This window comes from Puntigrus tetrazona, chromosome 25, assembly GCF_018831695.1.
Source record: "Puntigrus tetrazona isolate hp1 chromosome 25, ASM1883169v1, whole genome shotgun sequence".
NCBI lineage: Eukaryota > Metazoa > Chordata > Actinopteri > Cypriniformes > Cyprinidae > Puntigrus > Puntigrus tetrazona.
Window position 1 is genome coordinate 5,527,652 of NC_056723.1, and position 18,061 is coordinate 5,545,712.

The following is an 18,061-nucleotide window of genomic DNA, read 5'->3' on the forward strand; positions in this document are numbered from 1 at the left end:
TTAAGTTTTTTTTATTTCTTGCGGCAAGTACGGAACCTTTAATAGTCACTTTGTATTTATTTTGTATATATTAGTTGAATTAAAATTCTGCTAGATTTCAACAAAACATTTGCCCACAAATCTATTAATATAATAATTATATATTCTTAAATATGCAATATGTTAAATATATTAAATCATTCTACAGCTATATATATATATATATATATATATATATATATATATATATATATATAGTTGTAAAAATATAAGTATTTAATATATATATATATATTTTATTATTTGTATCATTGTTGTAAATAAATATAATAGTAATAATAATAATAATACATTTATTTATTTATTTATTTATGCAAATTCACTTCCCTGCTATTTATGAACATTCCTTATATTTTAATATTTGAATGACAGATTTTATTAAAAAAAAATTATTTAAGGGGACACCTGGGATGTAAATTACAAGATTAAATTACAATCAAAAGTGACGTTCACTTCAACATTTGTGAGACCGAGCTGAGTACAGGGCACTTTCTAAAAAGACTCGTCTTTGACTTGAGATGAATTTGAACCTGATTGAACCAGTGGCCAATAAAGTCCCGGAGTGTCGGGGAACGCCTCATCCCTTCACACTCGTGGACAATGCTGGACGTCAAGCTAGCCTTTTATTTTCCTTTTTGTTGCTCGGATGGCAATGATAGCTAATGATTTGCAGCAGCTGTGGCCAAAGATGTTGTCAGTGTTGAGTTATGTTAGATAAGACGAAATGCCAGAGAGTTAATTGTTCCACCGTGCGTGTCACGGCCACAGTGCTGCCACCTCCGGACAATAGATAAACGGCTCCCTGCTGCTCCGTGAGATAAGAGCCACTGACACTCTCTGGCCTCTCTCTTTGTTTTCCTGTCTGATCTTTCATAGGCAAATCCCTCCCTCAGCTTCCAACTCTTTGCCATCACTTTCTGGAGTATTATGCTTCTTTTCATAAACGTGATTTCACAGGGATTTATTTAGATTTTTTTTTTTTATCCTTATCTTTAGCCGCACCCACAAAATTTGCCACCGCACGGCTGTGCTATCTCTTTATTCCCTATCTGTAACTAAAGAAAACGGGCTCCTATCACGGAAGGGTACCTGCAAAACAAAACCCAGCAGCTAAAATATGGGAATAACTGAAGTGAGCAGTGCTTGTCTTTATTATGTGTAGATAATCCACTTTAAACAATATAGTTGCTGTAAGTGTGAATCCCACACCTTCAACTGAGGTGTTTTGTCCTTAATGCTAATCTAGTACCAGTGTTTATAATACAGAGAAGAAGAAACGGCAGGGGCTCAGTGTGAACTTTTTCTAAATATTTAAATGAGCATTATTTTTGTATTACTGTAATGCTAATATTGTTGCATTTGTTTACATTTAAATATTAAAAGTTATCATTGTAATTTTTATTGTATCTTATGGTGTCCTTGTTGTACTTACTTTTATAATAACAATAATTACATGCAAGTAACCCTTTTAACTAAAAAAATCCCTACCAAAAAGCCCTACCAGTAACTTAGTACCAAGAACACCTTAAAATAAATTGTAAATTTTATAAATTGTTTCAGTTTACCTTCAGTTATCAACTTGAATAGAAACATAGAAATAGAAAAAACAGCAAATTCAAACAAAATCTGAAATTCACATTTTTTCCTAAAATCATGGTAATTTTTGCAGTTATGTGATTATATATATATATATATATTTTAATTATATATATATATATATATATATATATATATATATATATATATATATATATATATATATATATATATATATATATACTTACCATTTGTTCAATTCCCAGTATCAAATTGTAAATATATATATATATATATATATATATATATATATATATATATATATTATATATTTTTTGTTAACTGTAATAATTCTGACATGAAAAAGTAGTAATGCCATAATATTCTGCATTCATTACTATATAAAAGCTGTTTGTGATGGGCTTTTGGTTCATTCTGGTAACTATTAACTCTTGTTTCTGTTAACTGTCAATAAATCTAGTTTGTTTTTATATATCAGTTATAATATAATCATTATATTATAGTTAACGTCAAATTAAAAATATGCTTTTGTTCATTTAGGTTCATTCATAATTCATTATTGTCATCCTCAAATGCAGTGTTTTAATCTGTTCCATCTGTATCGGTTGTTGCTGCTCGTATTGTTATTCTCCTAGTATATTTTCTCATACTGGTGTTATTGAATAATTTGTTTATGAAAGGGGCCTTTGGTTCAAAGAATGTTTGAGAACCTCTGATCTAATACACACACGGCACATAAAACGTAACTTTTCTGCATGAAATCCACGGAAAGCGCGCTCAAAGGCCGTGGCATGAAGAGAAGAGAGGCTGAGGTAGAGCAGCGAAGTCTGACGGCGTCTCATCTTTCACACTGTCTGCTGTTAGACAAAGCAGGAAAAATGTACAAATGAAAGACAGCCAGCTGTTTGGTGCATGTCGCAACAGAGAGTTCGGCCAAAACGACATGCTAATATATTCAGAGCTTGGCTGACGGTCGCACCGGCATATATTTGACCCAAAATAGTTGCACAAATGATCTCCTCTGATTTAACGCGTAGGCTGCAATGCAGTAGATTTGTAATTATACGCATAACTACTTTTTCTATGACGTTTTTAAGGGTGTTCTTAAACGATATTGTGATTTTTTTAATAATTTCTCCAGTTCACTCACTCATCAATTTTACACTATAGGCTTTTATACATAGAATGAGATAGCATTAGGATTCTGTTTTACATGCTTAAACGACCCAATATCTCAAAACACTACACTGATTATGAACCTATTTGAATGTGCCATGTGTGTTGTACTCAGACGTTTCATTATTTAAAACACCTTGATCATCAGATGCAACGTCCAGAACAGGGAAATGATGGCAGATAAGCGCGCGCTAGCATAAAGAGAACGGCAACAGACGGGAGACTATCAGCTGATCTCGGATCAGAGGAGGCTTTGTGCTGCTTCTGTGTAGTCTGGATCCATCTTATCTTTTTGCTTCGCATTCAAAAACTTTGAGGTTTCAAATGTGGTGCATTAGTTCGGCCTGGGCCCGGTCGCTGGCACATTTTGTGTATCAGCCATGTTGCACGATGCATAGGTTTTGCCTGTTTAGCGGCCTTCCTATTGAGGATTATTGAAGCCTGTAATTTTTGATGTGAATTAAAATAGCATTCGCTGGGAGTGAATCAAACGTGTGTTTTTATTGCTCACCCTTATGTCCAATGTGATTTATTTACATTGAAAATGCTGCCATTCGTCACGTCGTCCAACGTTTGATAGGGATGATGTAATCAGCAATGAATCGTTCTTTGAGTCGGATCTTTACGGTGAAAAGATTGATTCGCCGAACCGTTCTGATTCATTGATGTTTTGTACTGACCCCATTCTAAAATTGAACTCACGATAAAATCATATTGTGTCTCATGAAATTATATATATATATATTAAGCCACCAACATATAGACCTAGTTTCTCTATAATTTCCCTTTTAGATTTTTTCAGAGAGAAACTCATTTATAACATGCGACTGAGTAGATAACGATTTGTAATCTTTTTGCTTTTTATTTTAACCGACTCACAGTATTATTCAGTTGTTTTAGAAATAGTTTCGACGAGTTACAAATTGACATAAAATAGGCCGCAAAAACCAACCTGGATTGTCTAACGCCCTACAAAAAAAGTGGTAAGCGTCTGTATTAGTTCAGTAAATTTATTCATGTATTGGGCGTATTTACATAATATGTCAATATACTTTTCACCTAGGCCTACGTAACGTACAGCGAAACTATAGTCACACATCCTGCTCAGGTATACCGCTTGTTTATCTATTTTTAATGTATTTTTGTTCAAATACGTAATCGAACACCATGCGACGCTTGACTTCGATAACACGTCCCATCCGCGCAAAGTAGAAACTCGTCGTATTTTTTATAACTGAACTCCTCGGGACAAATGATTGCACACGAAACAGGTGAAACCTGTGCTGAGAAATTTTAGTTTCCTGTAAAAGTGTCATACCTCTAAAAGAGGGGTTTCCCCCGGCATACTAGTCTCAATGGCACTAACCCACCATGCAAATATTAACAGTCCTACTTATTTCCTGGTTTAGAATCTTTGGGAGAATCAAAAAGTGCGTTTAATACATAAACAAAAAAAAACCTGAAACACTAAATTGACTATAGGTATGTTCTCCTATAATATGAAAGGTTTAAAGGCCGATAGAAGTGTTTTCCAGACAATAATGTTGCGCAAATTATGTCTTGAATTGCTTGATCAAATGTTATTCTTGAGCTAGACACCCAAACAGCGTTTGACGTTAACCACGATACACTTTAAAAACCTTTATTAAGTGTGAGTCACAAATGTTTGAGACAACCGCACAAAGGTTGTCGCTGCTGACTTGATATAACTCTGTTAGCCGTTCCACTGAGTCATCAGTAAAATGGTGTGAATTTTCACCCATTGGGAGGTTATATGGTATACTGTTTAAAATAAAACAAGTGAAAAAGATTGGGAGCGAATAAAGGAAGACGAAGTGTGAAGGTTTTTCCTTCAAATTCAAAACAGGCGAGCTTTTTGTTGCCTCTTTAATGTCTAAATTATGTTCTGTCAGACGTTTCAAAGTGCAGTTAATGCTGCCGTTGTTGCATAACAGAAAATAGAGTCATATACAAATAAAAACCCTTTGATCGTTAGAAGGAACTTCCTCAAACGACAAAATATGAATGAATTAATTAATCACTAAGATGTTTGAGCCGTCTTAGTGTAAACAACACTTTAATGTGGAATGGGGAAGTGGTTTGTTATGGGTAAACCAGATTAATTGGTCTATGTGGATGGAAGACACGGCCTTGATTCCCTTCAATTAGTTTCCTTAACTTACTAACAATGTTACATAAAAATCAGATTTGGTGCCACGAGCTATTTTAGAAATCTTATCAGTGACATTTAGGTCAACAGAGCTACACTGATGTTCCGTTTACCACCGCTAGAGGTCAGTATGTAAACACACTGCAATCAAATAAGAAAAGCTCAAACGAATCGTGACTGATAAAATCTTTTTTAGTTCATGTGAATCCAAAATCAAATCATTTTCAGTGTATGGTAATTGTAGCCCTACACCACAGTTTGTGTGTGTGTGTGTGTGTGTGTGTGTGTGTGTGTGTGTGTGTGTGTGTGTGTGTGTGTGTGTGTGTGTGTGTGTGTGTGTGTGTGGAATATATTACATGTATATAATATATGCCCCAGTAGGCTTTGCAGGTTATACTCATAATTGTCCATAGATCATCTGTTCAATCTGTTTGTGTTTCAAAGAACAAAGACAGTAGAGATGAGTTATCATGATTTATTTGACATTGTTTAAATTTTTTATTTAAATTTTTTTTGCCTTAAATATAAATGGAAACACGAAGCTGGTATTCAAATGAAACCGGAAACTGTTTGTGTTTGTTAGGGCAAATGCAGTGTATTGTGTGGTTGTTGGGTTTGTTTGTTTTTGTCATATTCCACATAAAGTGCATTGTTTTTTGCACTTTTTACAGTGCATTTAATGTAACATGAATTTAGCAGCTGTTGCTTTTAGTCTCATTAAATCTATGAAGTCCTATTCTATTAACGTTTTATTTTTCATACATATTTTCATACATATAATGTACTTTCATACATATAATTATACTATTTCTGTAATTATGGTCCATGGCTGATTGGAGCTGATTGGTTAAAATTTTATTGCTGCGCTGAGGTTTTAAAAAAACAACATCGACAATATCAAGAGTTAATCTAAATAAATTATCTATCCGGACTACATATCGCATCATCCTCAGCAGCATGTACCGAATCAAGTCCCGCCTTCTGCAACATGATTGGCTGATGGCGCTCCTGCGCGCAGTCTGTGATTGGATCGTTGAGACGTCGTTCGCACAGCCGCTCCAATCATAACAAACAAAGCTCAGGCTTGAGACGGGACTTTGTGGCAGTGTTCACTACAAATCCCATGATTCCAAACCTCCTTTAATCGCATCATCCAGGAGCTTCTGAATCGCTCGGGTAAAGCTGGAGGATTGAAGCTGATTTTGTTTACATGATTTTTGGCTCTTCCTGAAAGCAGAAGGGCGGAACAGCGATGAAAATGGACTTAAATGCAATCATAGAGAAGATGGAAACTGGCGACCAGGACGCCGCACTGACAGCTTTACAGACCTTTAATAAAGAGGTACATCAGATACATGTAAATCAGGACTGTTATAAGGTGATCCATGGGAATATTCTGGGAGGAAGTGACTTGTGCATATAGAAAATGTTTGTTGTATGATACCATCATATCCTATGTAGATATATTATTTTTGTAAATATTGCATATTTTACAATTTGCTGCATTGTGACATTTGGTTGTTACAACTATAAAGGAAAATTCATCAACCAGCTTCCTTGATCCGAAAAATACATTGCGTGATGAAAATGATGAAAATGCTTATTAATTTCCCTGCTAAAGGAGTTAAAATGAACGTCATTTAGATGTTTAGATGTGGATGTTTATTAAGAAGGTGATGCTTTTGCCTAATATTCTACAAAAAGCAATAGAATAGAATAGAAAATTGTAATAAAAGAGAATCAAAAAAATAAATAAATAAAAAAAATAATCAAAAAAGAAAAAGTACCAGTTGGTTTGTTCATGTTGTCAATTATCATGTTGTTATCCTGACATGGTATACGGAAAGCCAAATACATAATTATTTACAAAAGAAAATTTCTTGAAATTAATGACTGCTTTAATGTAAACAGTAAGGCAGACTTTCATTCCAAAAACATTATTTTTTAGCAATACATTGTCATAATTATAAGTACACCTCAATTCACTTCATGTACTGCTATTGTGAGCTTCCTGTTTTTGGTCAAACCTAAAATCCCATTAAATGGTTTAAAAAAAACAAAATCAGACAGGCCTTTCAATTCACAAATGATCCACATGAGAAATAGGTTAGTGGGTAAATTTCAATCTGGCCAGAAACCATCTTTCCAAAAAAGAAAGTCATATGAGTCAAAGAACTTTGCGTGACGTGGGTTGGATTAGGACTCAAGCAACATAAATAGATTCTTAGGCTGATCCTGATGATTCGTGAGCCGGTATCACAGAGGTTCGTGCGGTTAAGCGCTTTAATCATGCTTTAGGACAAACCTGATGTGTCGCTGATGCATATCAAGAGATTATAAATTAGTATTATATTTAATCGAATTAGCATTACATCACTCGCTCATCGATGGATTCTCTGTCGTGAATGGGTGCCGTCAGAATGAGAGTCCTAACAGCTGATTAAAAACATCAAAATAATCCATAAATCCAGTCTTGTGAAGTGAAAAAAAAAAGTTATGGTCTAAAATGGTGACTTTTTTTATTGCAAGCATGCCGTTTTTTTGTTTCACAAAATGTTCATTGATGGATTGGAGTCATGTGAATTATTTGTGTTTTTTTTTTTATCAACTATTCGAACTCTCATTCTGACGGCACCCATTCACTGCAGAGGATTCATTGGTGAGCAAGTGACGTTAATGCAAAATTTCTCCGAATCTGTTCTGATTTAGAAAGAAACTCTTCATCAAATGTAAACATTTGGGTGGACTATTCATTAAAGTATCTTTCGTATTCGTGCAAAACTGTTCGTGTCTGTATTTCACGTGGTTGTTGTTTTTCTCTTTTAGAAATCACAGTGTTTTTCTTTTACCCCCGGGGAGGAGGAGGACAGAGAGGTAAGCCTTGCTGGACATCATAATGCAAGCAGTCAGCAATCCAACCCTGAACAATGAGCTCTTTAATGCTACGTCTAGCCATTTTAGATGCATTGCTTTCAGTATTCATACATATTCATTAATATTTCAATGCCAAATTTCCAATAAATATAAGAAGCCAGCGTGCTCATATCAGGTGATGTCAAATGAATCATGTTTTATAGCCGTGCTATTGTAACGTGTTCTTTATGTGCTTTTTTTGCCTGCATTTTTGGTAGGATGGACATTTGAAAGAGGTATATGTGTAGCTCGGTGTTTTAGATGTAGCGTAGCGTTAGCTAAGAACCCAAAGCCTATTTCTCATTCCTGATTGGATAACGCTAGATGAATCTGGTGTTTTGACTTCACTGTATAACAAAAGAAAGTTGTACAGTATCATATGACAGGATCATTCCAACAATGCAAAGAAATACACTTTGGGGTTTTATAAGTAATGACTCTGTGTTGAGATGGACGGAGAACGTTTCATGGGGATCAATGTGGTTCAGAAACAGGCCAAAAATGATACATTAATCCGTATGCCGTCTCAATCGAATTGCTATGTTTTCCCGTTTGAGCGCGTTGGTCATGTTGAAACTAGCTGTCGATCGATACGAGCCTTTAAATGGCTAATGCTAATATCTAGACCAGCGGTTCTCCACTGATGGGTCACGGCCTGAAACTGGCTCACGGGTCTGTGCTGGTGGGTAGAGAAAAGCAGAGGAAAATCAATGCTTAATGCAAACTATAAAATGTTAGTCATAAAGTCATCCAAAAATAGAAAATGGAGAGAGAAAGCAAGATATTCATTGGCGATTTGGCTATTACTATATTTCATTATAATCTTGTTAAAATTTATTCTTAAATTTTTTTCTGGTCATCCTGAATGTCCAAACTGCACTTTTGCTGACCACATTTTTGCTTTTGTCTCTAATATGAACTGACATGCAGTAGCTTTCAATGCTGCTTTTTTTTTTTTTTTTACTGTAGTCTCTTATGTAATGGCGGACTCCTGTCATTTTAATAACTGTTTCACAACAATCCCTTCTACAACAAATCAAAAATCCTTGGTAACGCTTTACACAAAGCAGCACTGGGCTCACAAAACAGGTGTGATGCAATGAAAATGGTACCGATAGACCGATCACCGCAGTTCTTTGTCTCGCTAAAGAGGGGTTTGGAAAAATTAATCATTGAGCAAATCATTTAGGGGTCTCTGAGCAAGTAAAGTAAAAAAAATGCATATTATAAGACAATGAAAGTGTTGTGGATGTTTTTTTTGAATGCATGTCAATCTGTTGTTGGGGACTCAGCCAAACCAAATCAAGCCAAAACCTTTCATAACCCATAATATGAGCACTTAATAATAAGCTAAAGAATAAGCTTTTCATTTTCAGGCCAGTAATACATTTTTGTCTGAAAAATATTTTTATGAATTTAAAATAATTATTCTTAAATGTTTGTTTATAAAGTTTGTATAAAAAGTACTTTTAATAAGAGTAGTCAATAAAAAAAATACTTCCAATAAACTTTAATTTTGTAAATTAAAAAAAGAGTACTTTTAAAATAATTTTTTTTTAATTTTCCCCAGGACCCCAGTTTTTAAAACCTCCGTTATAATCTATAATGCTGATATTTTTGGTGTGATTATAAAGATGATTTTTGTTGCCGTTTTAATTGAATAATTATCATTTGTAATTTGTACTAATCCCAAAATATTGGTTTTAATATCATCTGAAAAATATCTGCATACGTTTTACATAGAGCATTTTATTATAAAACTGAGGTCTCTCCCCTTTGAAAACTCCTAGTAAAGACTGTAACTCCGTAACGCTGCTATGTTTGGTTATTGCCGTGTGATGTCACAGATGTGTTTCAAGCAGATCTCGTTTTGTTCGTTGCTTGACGGGGTTATGTAAGGACGTGTCACAGTTGGACTCCAATTTGGTAACTGTAAAATTGTACAGCGAGACAGTTGGAGGTCTTGGCAGTAAAACACAGTCAGGGAGAATTTGAGGAGTTGTCAGTCATCCACCCTCGTATGTCTGCTCTAACAATAATGAATGATCCCTCTCAGGAACTCCAGGTGTCTATTTCTACAACACCCATAGTGATTCGTTAAATTACCTTGCGAGCAGAGAAAAAAAATAGACTACTCTACTCTAGCATAAACAGGTCTCAGGTTTGAAAACATAAATTCAAAGCATTTTTAACCACATTGAATCACATGAAAATAACAGCCTTGTAGCCTGTAACATTGTTTCTCAATTGGTGGGTTTCTTAATAGATCTGTTTTGATAGGGTCACAGGCATGACATTTTAATGTATTTTTTTTAAATTTATCTATTTATATGTTTAATGTGTGTTTTTTTAAATATATGTTATATATTTGTATTTATACATTTTTATATTATTTATCTTTGTGAATTTATATTTAAAATCTCAAATATAAGTATAAACTACCCTTCAAATGGTTGTCAATCAAGTTTTTATTTATTTATTAAAAAAAAAAATTTAATTAATACATTTATTCAGCAAGGGTTTATATATATATATATATATATATATATATATATATATATATATATATATATATATATATATATATATATAAATTCTTGAGCATTAAATCAGGATATTACAATGATTTCTAAAGGTCTGAATGATTTTAGCTTTGAAATCACAGAAATAAATGGTAATTAAAAAATATTCAAATAGACATATACTTTAAATTAAAGAAAATCTTAACAACATTTCACCATTTTGCATTTTTGTACTGTATTTTTATCATATAAATGCAGCCTTGGTGAATATAAGAGACTTCTTTAAAAATAATTTAAAAAAATGTACTGATGCAATTTGTTTGTATTTTAAAATGATTGTGTGTATTTATATTATAATTTATACATTTTAAACATTTTTTAATTTTTTGAAGGATTTTTTTAAGTAGTACAAATGTAAAGTAAACTAAAACATTGGTAAGCCAATTTGAAACTGTCCATATTGTTAAATCCGAATTTTAAAGCGAAACCATTTGAGAAACACTGGCCCCAGCAGGTGATGGTGTAGATGGTTGCCGCTGTTCACCGTATCTCTCTCTCGTCTCTCAGCGTCTGGGCGAGTTAGTGCTGGGCTTCCTGGAGAGAGACCTCCAGCCGTCCTGTCAGCTGGCCTGCCTGGAAACCATCCGCATCCTGTCTCGTGACAAGAAGAGCCTCCTTCCCTTCGCCACCCGCCACGCCATGCAGATCCTGATCCGGCATGCCGGCCTCGGTCAGGGTGAGGGCTTCACGCCCGAGATCCCGGACCTGGAAGTGATCGTGGAGGCCCTGAAGTGCTTGTGCAACATCGTGTTCAACAGCGAGGCGGCTCAGGAGGCGGGGGCGGAGCTCCAGCTGATCGTGGGATTGGCCGAGAGGCTGAAACAGTGCCGCGAGCCCCAGTGGAACCACGAGGTGCGATTCTTCGACCTGCGCCTCATGTTCCTGATCACCGCCCTGCGCGTGGACGTGAGAGCCCAGTTGGCCCGTGAGCTGCGCGGGGTCAGTCTGCTGTCCGAGGCCCTGGATGCCACGCTCGGCCTCTGCTGGCCCGACACGTACGAGGTGGCGCGTGGGGGCTTCGACGGCTGCTCAGAGCTGCCTCCGCTGGGGAGACAGGAGACGGAGCGAGCCATGGAGATCCTGAAGATCCTCTTCAACGTCACCTTTGATTCCAACCGCCGCAAGGTGGACGAGGTGAGACTGTGCCACCACAATTAATTTTATCAAAAAGTGACAGTGGTGCTGTTTTTTTAATTTTAGTGCCCTGACTGATTAAATGCACTATCAAATAAATGATATTGCAACATCATGCAATATCATTTTTGGCCAAATTCAATTGGCAAATCTCATGAAACCTGTAAAGATCATGTTTTGGCCATATCTTATCTATAAATTGTATATATATCTTATCGTAACTTATTTTAAAAAGTAAAACTTTTCTATATATTTTAGATTCATTATATGAAAAGTAAAACATTTAAAAAGTTTTTTTGTTTTAATTTGGATTCATTTGAGCTTACAGCTCGTAAAAGTCAAAATCCAGTATCTCAGAATATTAGAATATTTATATTTGAGTTTTATTAAATGAACATCCCTACAATAGAAATTCTGGGTATCTCTTGTTCTTTGATGCCACAATAATGGGGGAGACTGCTGACTTGATCCAGAAGACCCTCAGAAGAACTCCACAAGGAGGTTAAGTCACCGAAGGCCCCTTGTTTCTGAAAAGAGCTACCAAGACGCTTCTGAAACAGAAACAACACCAGAAGCATCTTAACTGAGCTAAGGAGAAAAATATCTCCACTGTTACTCAGTGGTCCAAGGTACTCTTTTCGGATAAAGGTAAATTTTTCATTTGGAAATCAAGGTCTTGAGTTCGGAGGTCCAGTGTGGAGTTCCTGAAGTCGGTGATGGTTTGGCATTCTGTGATGTCTGCTGGTGTTTTTCCATTGTGTTTCATCAAAGTCAAAAGTCAATGCAGCCTTCTGTCAGGGGATTTTGGAGCACTTTATGCTTCCATCTCTAAAAAACTTTACGAAGATGCTGATTTCCTTTTCTAGCAGGACTTGCACCTGCCCACAGTGACAAGACCACTTCCAAGTGCTTTGCGGGCCATAATATTACTGTGCTCGATTGATCAGCCAACATGCCTGACCTGAACCCAATGTGGAGTTTTTATTTATATGAAATTCTCTAATATTTTGAGATATATTTCTCTTTTATAAATCTATACAGTTCCATATAAAATATATATTAATTTGTTAATTAAAAAAAAAAAATTCATATTTTTCAAATCTATCATAAAAAGATCATAGTGTTTAAACCTGAAAAAATGAGATGATTCCATTATCTGCCTGTTCTGTTCTGAAACGTATTAGCCAATACTATGGGGATTGCTCATTCCTTATTGCAAATTACATTTTATTATGCCTGCCTCTTAATATTTTCATAAGAAAACAAGTTATTTTTAATTTTCTAATTTTCTCCTAATCCCACCAAGACTTGTCAATTTCATTCTCACATCTTGCTGAATAAGCATTACTCACCCGCAGCAATTAGATCTGTTCTCTCAGTGTAAATAACAGTGTTTAATTAGTGATGCAGATCTAATGTGGTTTCATGGGACTTGTGCTGTGCTGGTGTGTGTGTGTGTGTGTGTGTGTGCATGTGTTGCAGGAGGAAGCAGCCACTTACAGACACCTGGGTGCCGTACTGAGACACTGCATCATGAGCACCTCCGAGGGAGAGGAGCGCACAGAGGAGATGCACAGGTACACACACACTCACACACAAACACAGCAGGGCAGAATATCTAGATGCACACAGGTCTATTAAGGCAGTTTCTCAACAATGCGTTAAACTGCACAAATGAATCATTTAAGGTTGTTAGGGGCTGACACACTGGCACAGATTCTGACGTGATCTTGATCTGATTTATAGAGTTTGGTAACAAATTAGAACAGACCCAGAGGGATCTCAATCCCAATTAATTAGTAAATTAGTCAAAAGAAACCACGTTTGATCTGAATTTGTTTTACAGCCACACGGTGAACCTTCTGGGGAACCTGCCGCTTCCGTGTCTTGACGTCTTGCTGATGCCTAAGGTCCAGCAGGGCTCCATCGAGTACATGGGCGTCAACATGGATGCCGTCAAAGTGCTGCTGGAGTTTATGGAGAAAAGACTCGACCGGGTGAGCGACTGACCGCTGTTGTGCAAAATGTTCAAAGCATCCATTAGATTGAATATAACTAGTGCTAGGTAGTGATTAATCACATCCAAAAAAAAAGTTTTTGTTTCTAAAATATATGCTTGTGTGCAATGTGTATTTATTAGGTAGATATTAAAACATCTATCTATCTATCTATCTATCTATCTATCTATATATATATATATATATATATATATATATATATATATATATATATATATATATATATATATATATATATATATATGTACAAAAAAATTATTAATCATGATTAATCTTTCCCCAGCACTATATGCATTAAAAGCAGTTAAATGTTTCTTACCAGGCATGGCAGTAATGTAAAAAATATAGAAATACACACTTTGTGAGTTATTACTGTATTATTAATTTTGTTAGTACTGTCAAGCAATTTAAAATAATGAAAAAGTTTTTGTTTACATAATGTATGTATGTGTACTGTGTATATATGTGTGTATATATTTAAGAAAAATATGTTGCATTTATATTTATATATATATATATATATATATATATATATATATATATATATATATATATATATATATATATATATATATATATATATAAAAGCATATATATTATGTAAAAAAACTTTTATAAAGTTTATTTTTACAATTTATTTCTTTATATGTTAAAGGGACACCCCCTAGGATTTATTTAGTCAATGATTTTATCAATTTATTTTATATTTCCCCCCCCCAAAAAATGGTTACATGAAAGGGCTGGATTTACTTATAGACTTATAAAATAATTACATTCAACTTCTATAAGTAAATCCAGCCCTGTTTTCTGCAATGTACCTGGTTAGTTTGAGGTGAAACACCTGCGATGAGGTTATTTTCGTTCTCTCTTTTCTGGGAGCTGTTCTACACCTGTTTTTGCCGCTTGGTTTGTTATTGTTTTTGTGCTGAGTGCGTTGGGAATACTTTGAGGGATTTCGACAGCAGGACACAGCTGGAGCTTCACAATTGAACTGCTCACCATCTCCACCTGTTGATGTTGCATTTCCAGGGAAACAAGCTGAAGGAGACCCTGCTGCCCTCGTTAAATCTACTAACGGAGAGCGCTCGCATCCACAGAGAGACCAGGAAGTTTTTACGAATGAAGGTGAGATTAAAACCCAGATGAAAACTCAACTGTGAACGCGAGGGGTGGAGAATGAGAATGCATGGTCGTGTGTCTACGCAGGTGCTTCCACCGTTACGAGATGTCAAAAACAGACCTGAGGTCGGGAATGCTCTACGGAACAAGCTAGTGCGTCTAATGACACACATAGACACGGATGTGAAGCACTGTGCGGCTGAGTTCCTGTTTGTGCTGTGCAAGGAGAGTGGTACGTTACATTATTATAAAAAATTAGTGCTGTTGAGCAATTAATCGCGACCAAAATATAAAACTTTTAGTTTGAATAATATATTTATGTTCACCGTGTTTAATTATTATGTATACATAGAGACATATTTTATATACATTTATATAAATGTATATGCATTTATATATTTCTATTATTATATTTATGTTATCGTTTGACAGCACTATTAAAATTACACAAAATCACTATAATGAAAAGAACACTCAATATTGAAGTGTATTTTAAACCTGCTACACAATTATTAAAAAGTTCTGTGTTAACTTGTTAGGATCCCCTGTACGTTTCTTTGATAGATTTCATGCATTTTTTCATCCATTTTAAATAAAGAATAAATGTTGTATTCTAGTGGTGAATGCAAAAATATTCCACGTCGCATATTAAAATCTTATTTAAAAAAAAATGATCAAGCTACATAAACTTTCAAAAGTTTAGGGTTGGTTCGATTATTAAAAAATAAATATTGCATGCTTACCAAAGCTGCATTTATTTGACAAAATGCAGTAATATTGTAAAATATTCTTAGAATTTAATCTTTTTTAATCTTCCATTTTAACATATCTTAAATAGTGCTGCCAAACAATTAATCGTAAATAATCCAAAATAAAAGTATTGTTTACATAATATACTGTATGTGTATATTTATTATGATATATATATATATATATATATACATACTGTATGTAGATTAAATATTTTTAAAATATATACTGTATATGTGTGTTTATATAAACATAATAAATATACCCAGTACACATACATACCCAGTTTTGTTTCTTAAAAAAAAAAGAAATGTGTGCAGTGCAGTGTGTGTATATATATATAGATCTAGCCAAACGTTGAAGAGAAATCAGGTTTTATAATAAAAGAATCTATTTAGTTTCCAGGTTTATCAAGTACACAGGTTATGGTAACGCAGCGGGGCTGCTGGCCGCTCGGGGACTGATGAGAGGCGGCCGAGACCCTGGACATTACTCAGAAGACGAGGACAGCGATACCGAAGAGTACAGAGAGGCAAAACCCCAGTACGTCATTGCCAGAAACCAAAGTAGCCATCAGTAAGTTTAAAAGAAATGAGAAATATTCTTTTTGTTTTGTCTTGTACAGCATCAATCCAGTGACCGGCCGTGTGGAGGAGGAGCAGCCCAACCCTATGGAGGGAATGACTGAAGAACAGAAAGAATACGAAGCCATGAAACTGGTCAACATGTTCGACAAACTCTCCAGGTAATAAATCGAGTACAGAAATCGACTACAGTTCCCCTTTCAACCCCAAGTAACGGCGAACATGCTTCTCTTTCAGGGAGCAGGTGATCCAGCCAATGAAAATCGGAGCTGATGGTAAAATGACTTCGTTGGAGCCGCAAGAGTTTCGTTATTTAGCCAGCCAACAGTTCGGAGAGCCCAATAATTCTGACAGCGACAGTGAGACAAACTAATTCTCCTAAAATATGAGTCTTGAGTCTTTTAACGGGACGGATAGGATCGCTTATTTAATTCTAATCGAAAACAAAAGCTTATCGTGAACCATATAAAAGAACTGAATCGTTCGACACATCAAGATTTAAACGCTTTGTTTTGCACTCTAAAGGAAAACACCTGGTGATTGTTATTTCGTCTCAGTTGAGGTTTATTGTGTTGGCCTGTCTTTAGCTAATATTTTCTGTACAATGACAGTGAAAACACGGTTTGGTCGCACAGCGCTAGTTCTTTATTATAACAGGATTAATTTAATGGAACTCCACGTTATTATATATCACAGATTTTATTTTTCATTTAGAATGTGGTCTGAGAAAAATACAAATGTGATGACTGTGACGGAGACCTGATATTTATTAATTTATTTATTCATTCGTTTGGTTTTAGGATGAGCTGAGCGGGTGGGGGGGGGTGGGATTTTTTAAGTTACAATAAATGTATAGTTTATGAGATTCATTTTGTGAGGAATGAGAGTTCGGCGTTTTTTGTTTTACCCGGGAGATAATATAAAACCTTCTGTGATCTACCTTTCTGTGGTAAAAGGATGATTTGCTGTATATTGTTATTGGTGGCCCGTGTAGTTTTTTTGTGAATGACTGAAGGGAATGTTGTATAATTTGTATCACATTGTGAGATTTATTGTGAGATGATAATAAAAGAGCTAAATTTGTAATTGTCTCTCTTTTGAGATGATTATACGAGTACAATTTGATGTTGATGTTTTTATATTGTTAACTGTTTATATGTATCTATGTATGTGTGTGTGCATGTATACATATATTACATTTTTTAACATTTTGCACATTCTACGGTATTTAAACCTATGAGCTCAACTGTGACTCCTCATAACACAAATCTATAATTAATCAGCCACTCACATATGGCGGCAACTCAATGCATTTAGCCATGTACCGTACACATTGTCAAGATGACCTATTTTTTCATTTAATGCTGCAGAAAGGTGATTTGAGTAATGTGGCGTGGTTGTAGGTGACAGACGGACTGGTCTGAGTACTTCAGAAACTGCTGATCTGCAGGGGTTTTCATGGACAGTCATCTCTTGGGTTTACAGAGAATGCTCTGAAAAACAGAAAATATTCAGTGAGAGGCAGTTCAGTGGGCGAAAATGCCTTGTCGATGAGGTCAGAGGAGAATAGCCAGACAAAGCAAGGCAACAGTAGCTCAATAACCACTTATAACAACTAAGATATAAAGTAGAGCATCTCTGAACTACATGCGGAGCCTTGAAGCAGATGGGCCTCAGCCATATATTTTCATTTAAGAGGATGCCTGCTCTGAAAAGTCTATTTCTGTGTGAGTCAGAATTGAACAAAAACATTAAAGCAAGGATTTATTCTACCATGGCTGCCAAAAAGACTTTAATTATTATTATTTGATGCTTTAACTGTTCTTGGAATGAACAGGACTAAGGGCCGCATAAAGGCCTGTTTAATGTCGCGTCGCGACCTAGAGATCGCGCCAGTCTTTTGTTGGGTTAATAACCGTCCTGACTGATATTTTTAGGCGGGTTTTGAGGGTTGATATTTTTCTGGGACTTGGCAACCCTTCCTCCACTCCACTAAGTGGCGGTAGCGCGCTCTTCCGC

The 18,061-nt window shown here is 35.4% G+C and overlaps 1 protein-coding gene across 3 annotated transcripts; it reads left to right on the top strand.

Moving 5' to 3' along the window:
• Positions 1-6,076: 6,076 nt before the first annotated feature.
• ric8a (RIC8 guanine nucleotide exchange factor A) lies at positions 6,077-17,162 on the top strand. Of its 3 annotated transcripts, XM_043227307.1 has the most exons (11): positions 6,077-6,284; positions 7,769-7,816; positions 8,074-8,091; positions 10,945-11,571; positions 13,054-13,148; positions 13,418-13,568; positions 14,619-14,714; positions 14,796-14,940; positions 15,857-16,001; positions 16,084-16,203; positions 16,280-17,162. In XM_043227307.1, exons 1-11 carry the CDS (start codon positions 6,195-6,197, stop codon positions 16,413-16,415), a joined length of 1,671 nt encoding a protein of 556 aa, XP_043083242.1. In that variant the 5' UTR covers positions 6,077-6,194; the 3' UTR covers positions 16,416-17,162. The 3 variants fall into 3 exon arrangements, with proteins under 3 accessions (XP_043083242.1, XP_043083244.1, XP_043083243.1); XM_043227308.1 differs by lacking the exon at positions 8,074-8,091 and having other exon boundaries at positions 6,078-6,284; XM_043227309.1 differs by lacking the exons at positions 7,769-7,816; positions 8,074-8,091.
• Positions 17,163-18,061: the final 899 nt, after the last annotated feature.

Excerpts from the sequence above, each read along its gene's own strand:
- ric8a (XM_043227307.1), top strand. The coding sequence starts at position 6,195 with ATGAAAATGGACTTAAATGCAATCATAGAGAAGATGGAAACTGGCGAC. Across the intron at positions 6,285-7,768 it reads TACAGACCTTTAATAAAGAG|AAATCACAGTGTTTTTCTTT; the intron begins GTACATCAGATA and ends TTTCTCTTTTAG. Across the intron at positions 16,204-16,279 it reads ATGTTCGACAAACTCTCCAG|GGAGCAGGTGATCCAGCCAA; the intron begins GTAATAAATCGA and ends CTTCTCTTTCAG.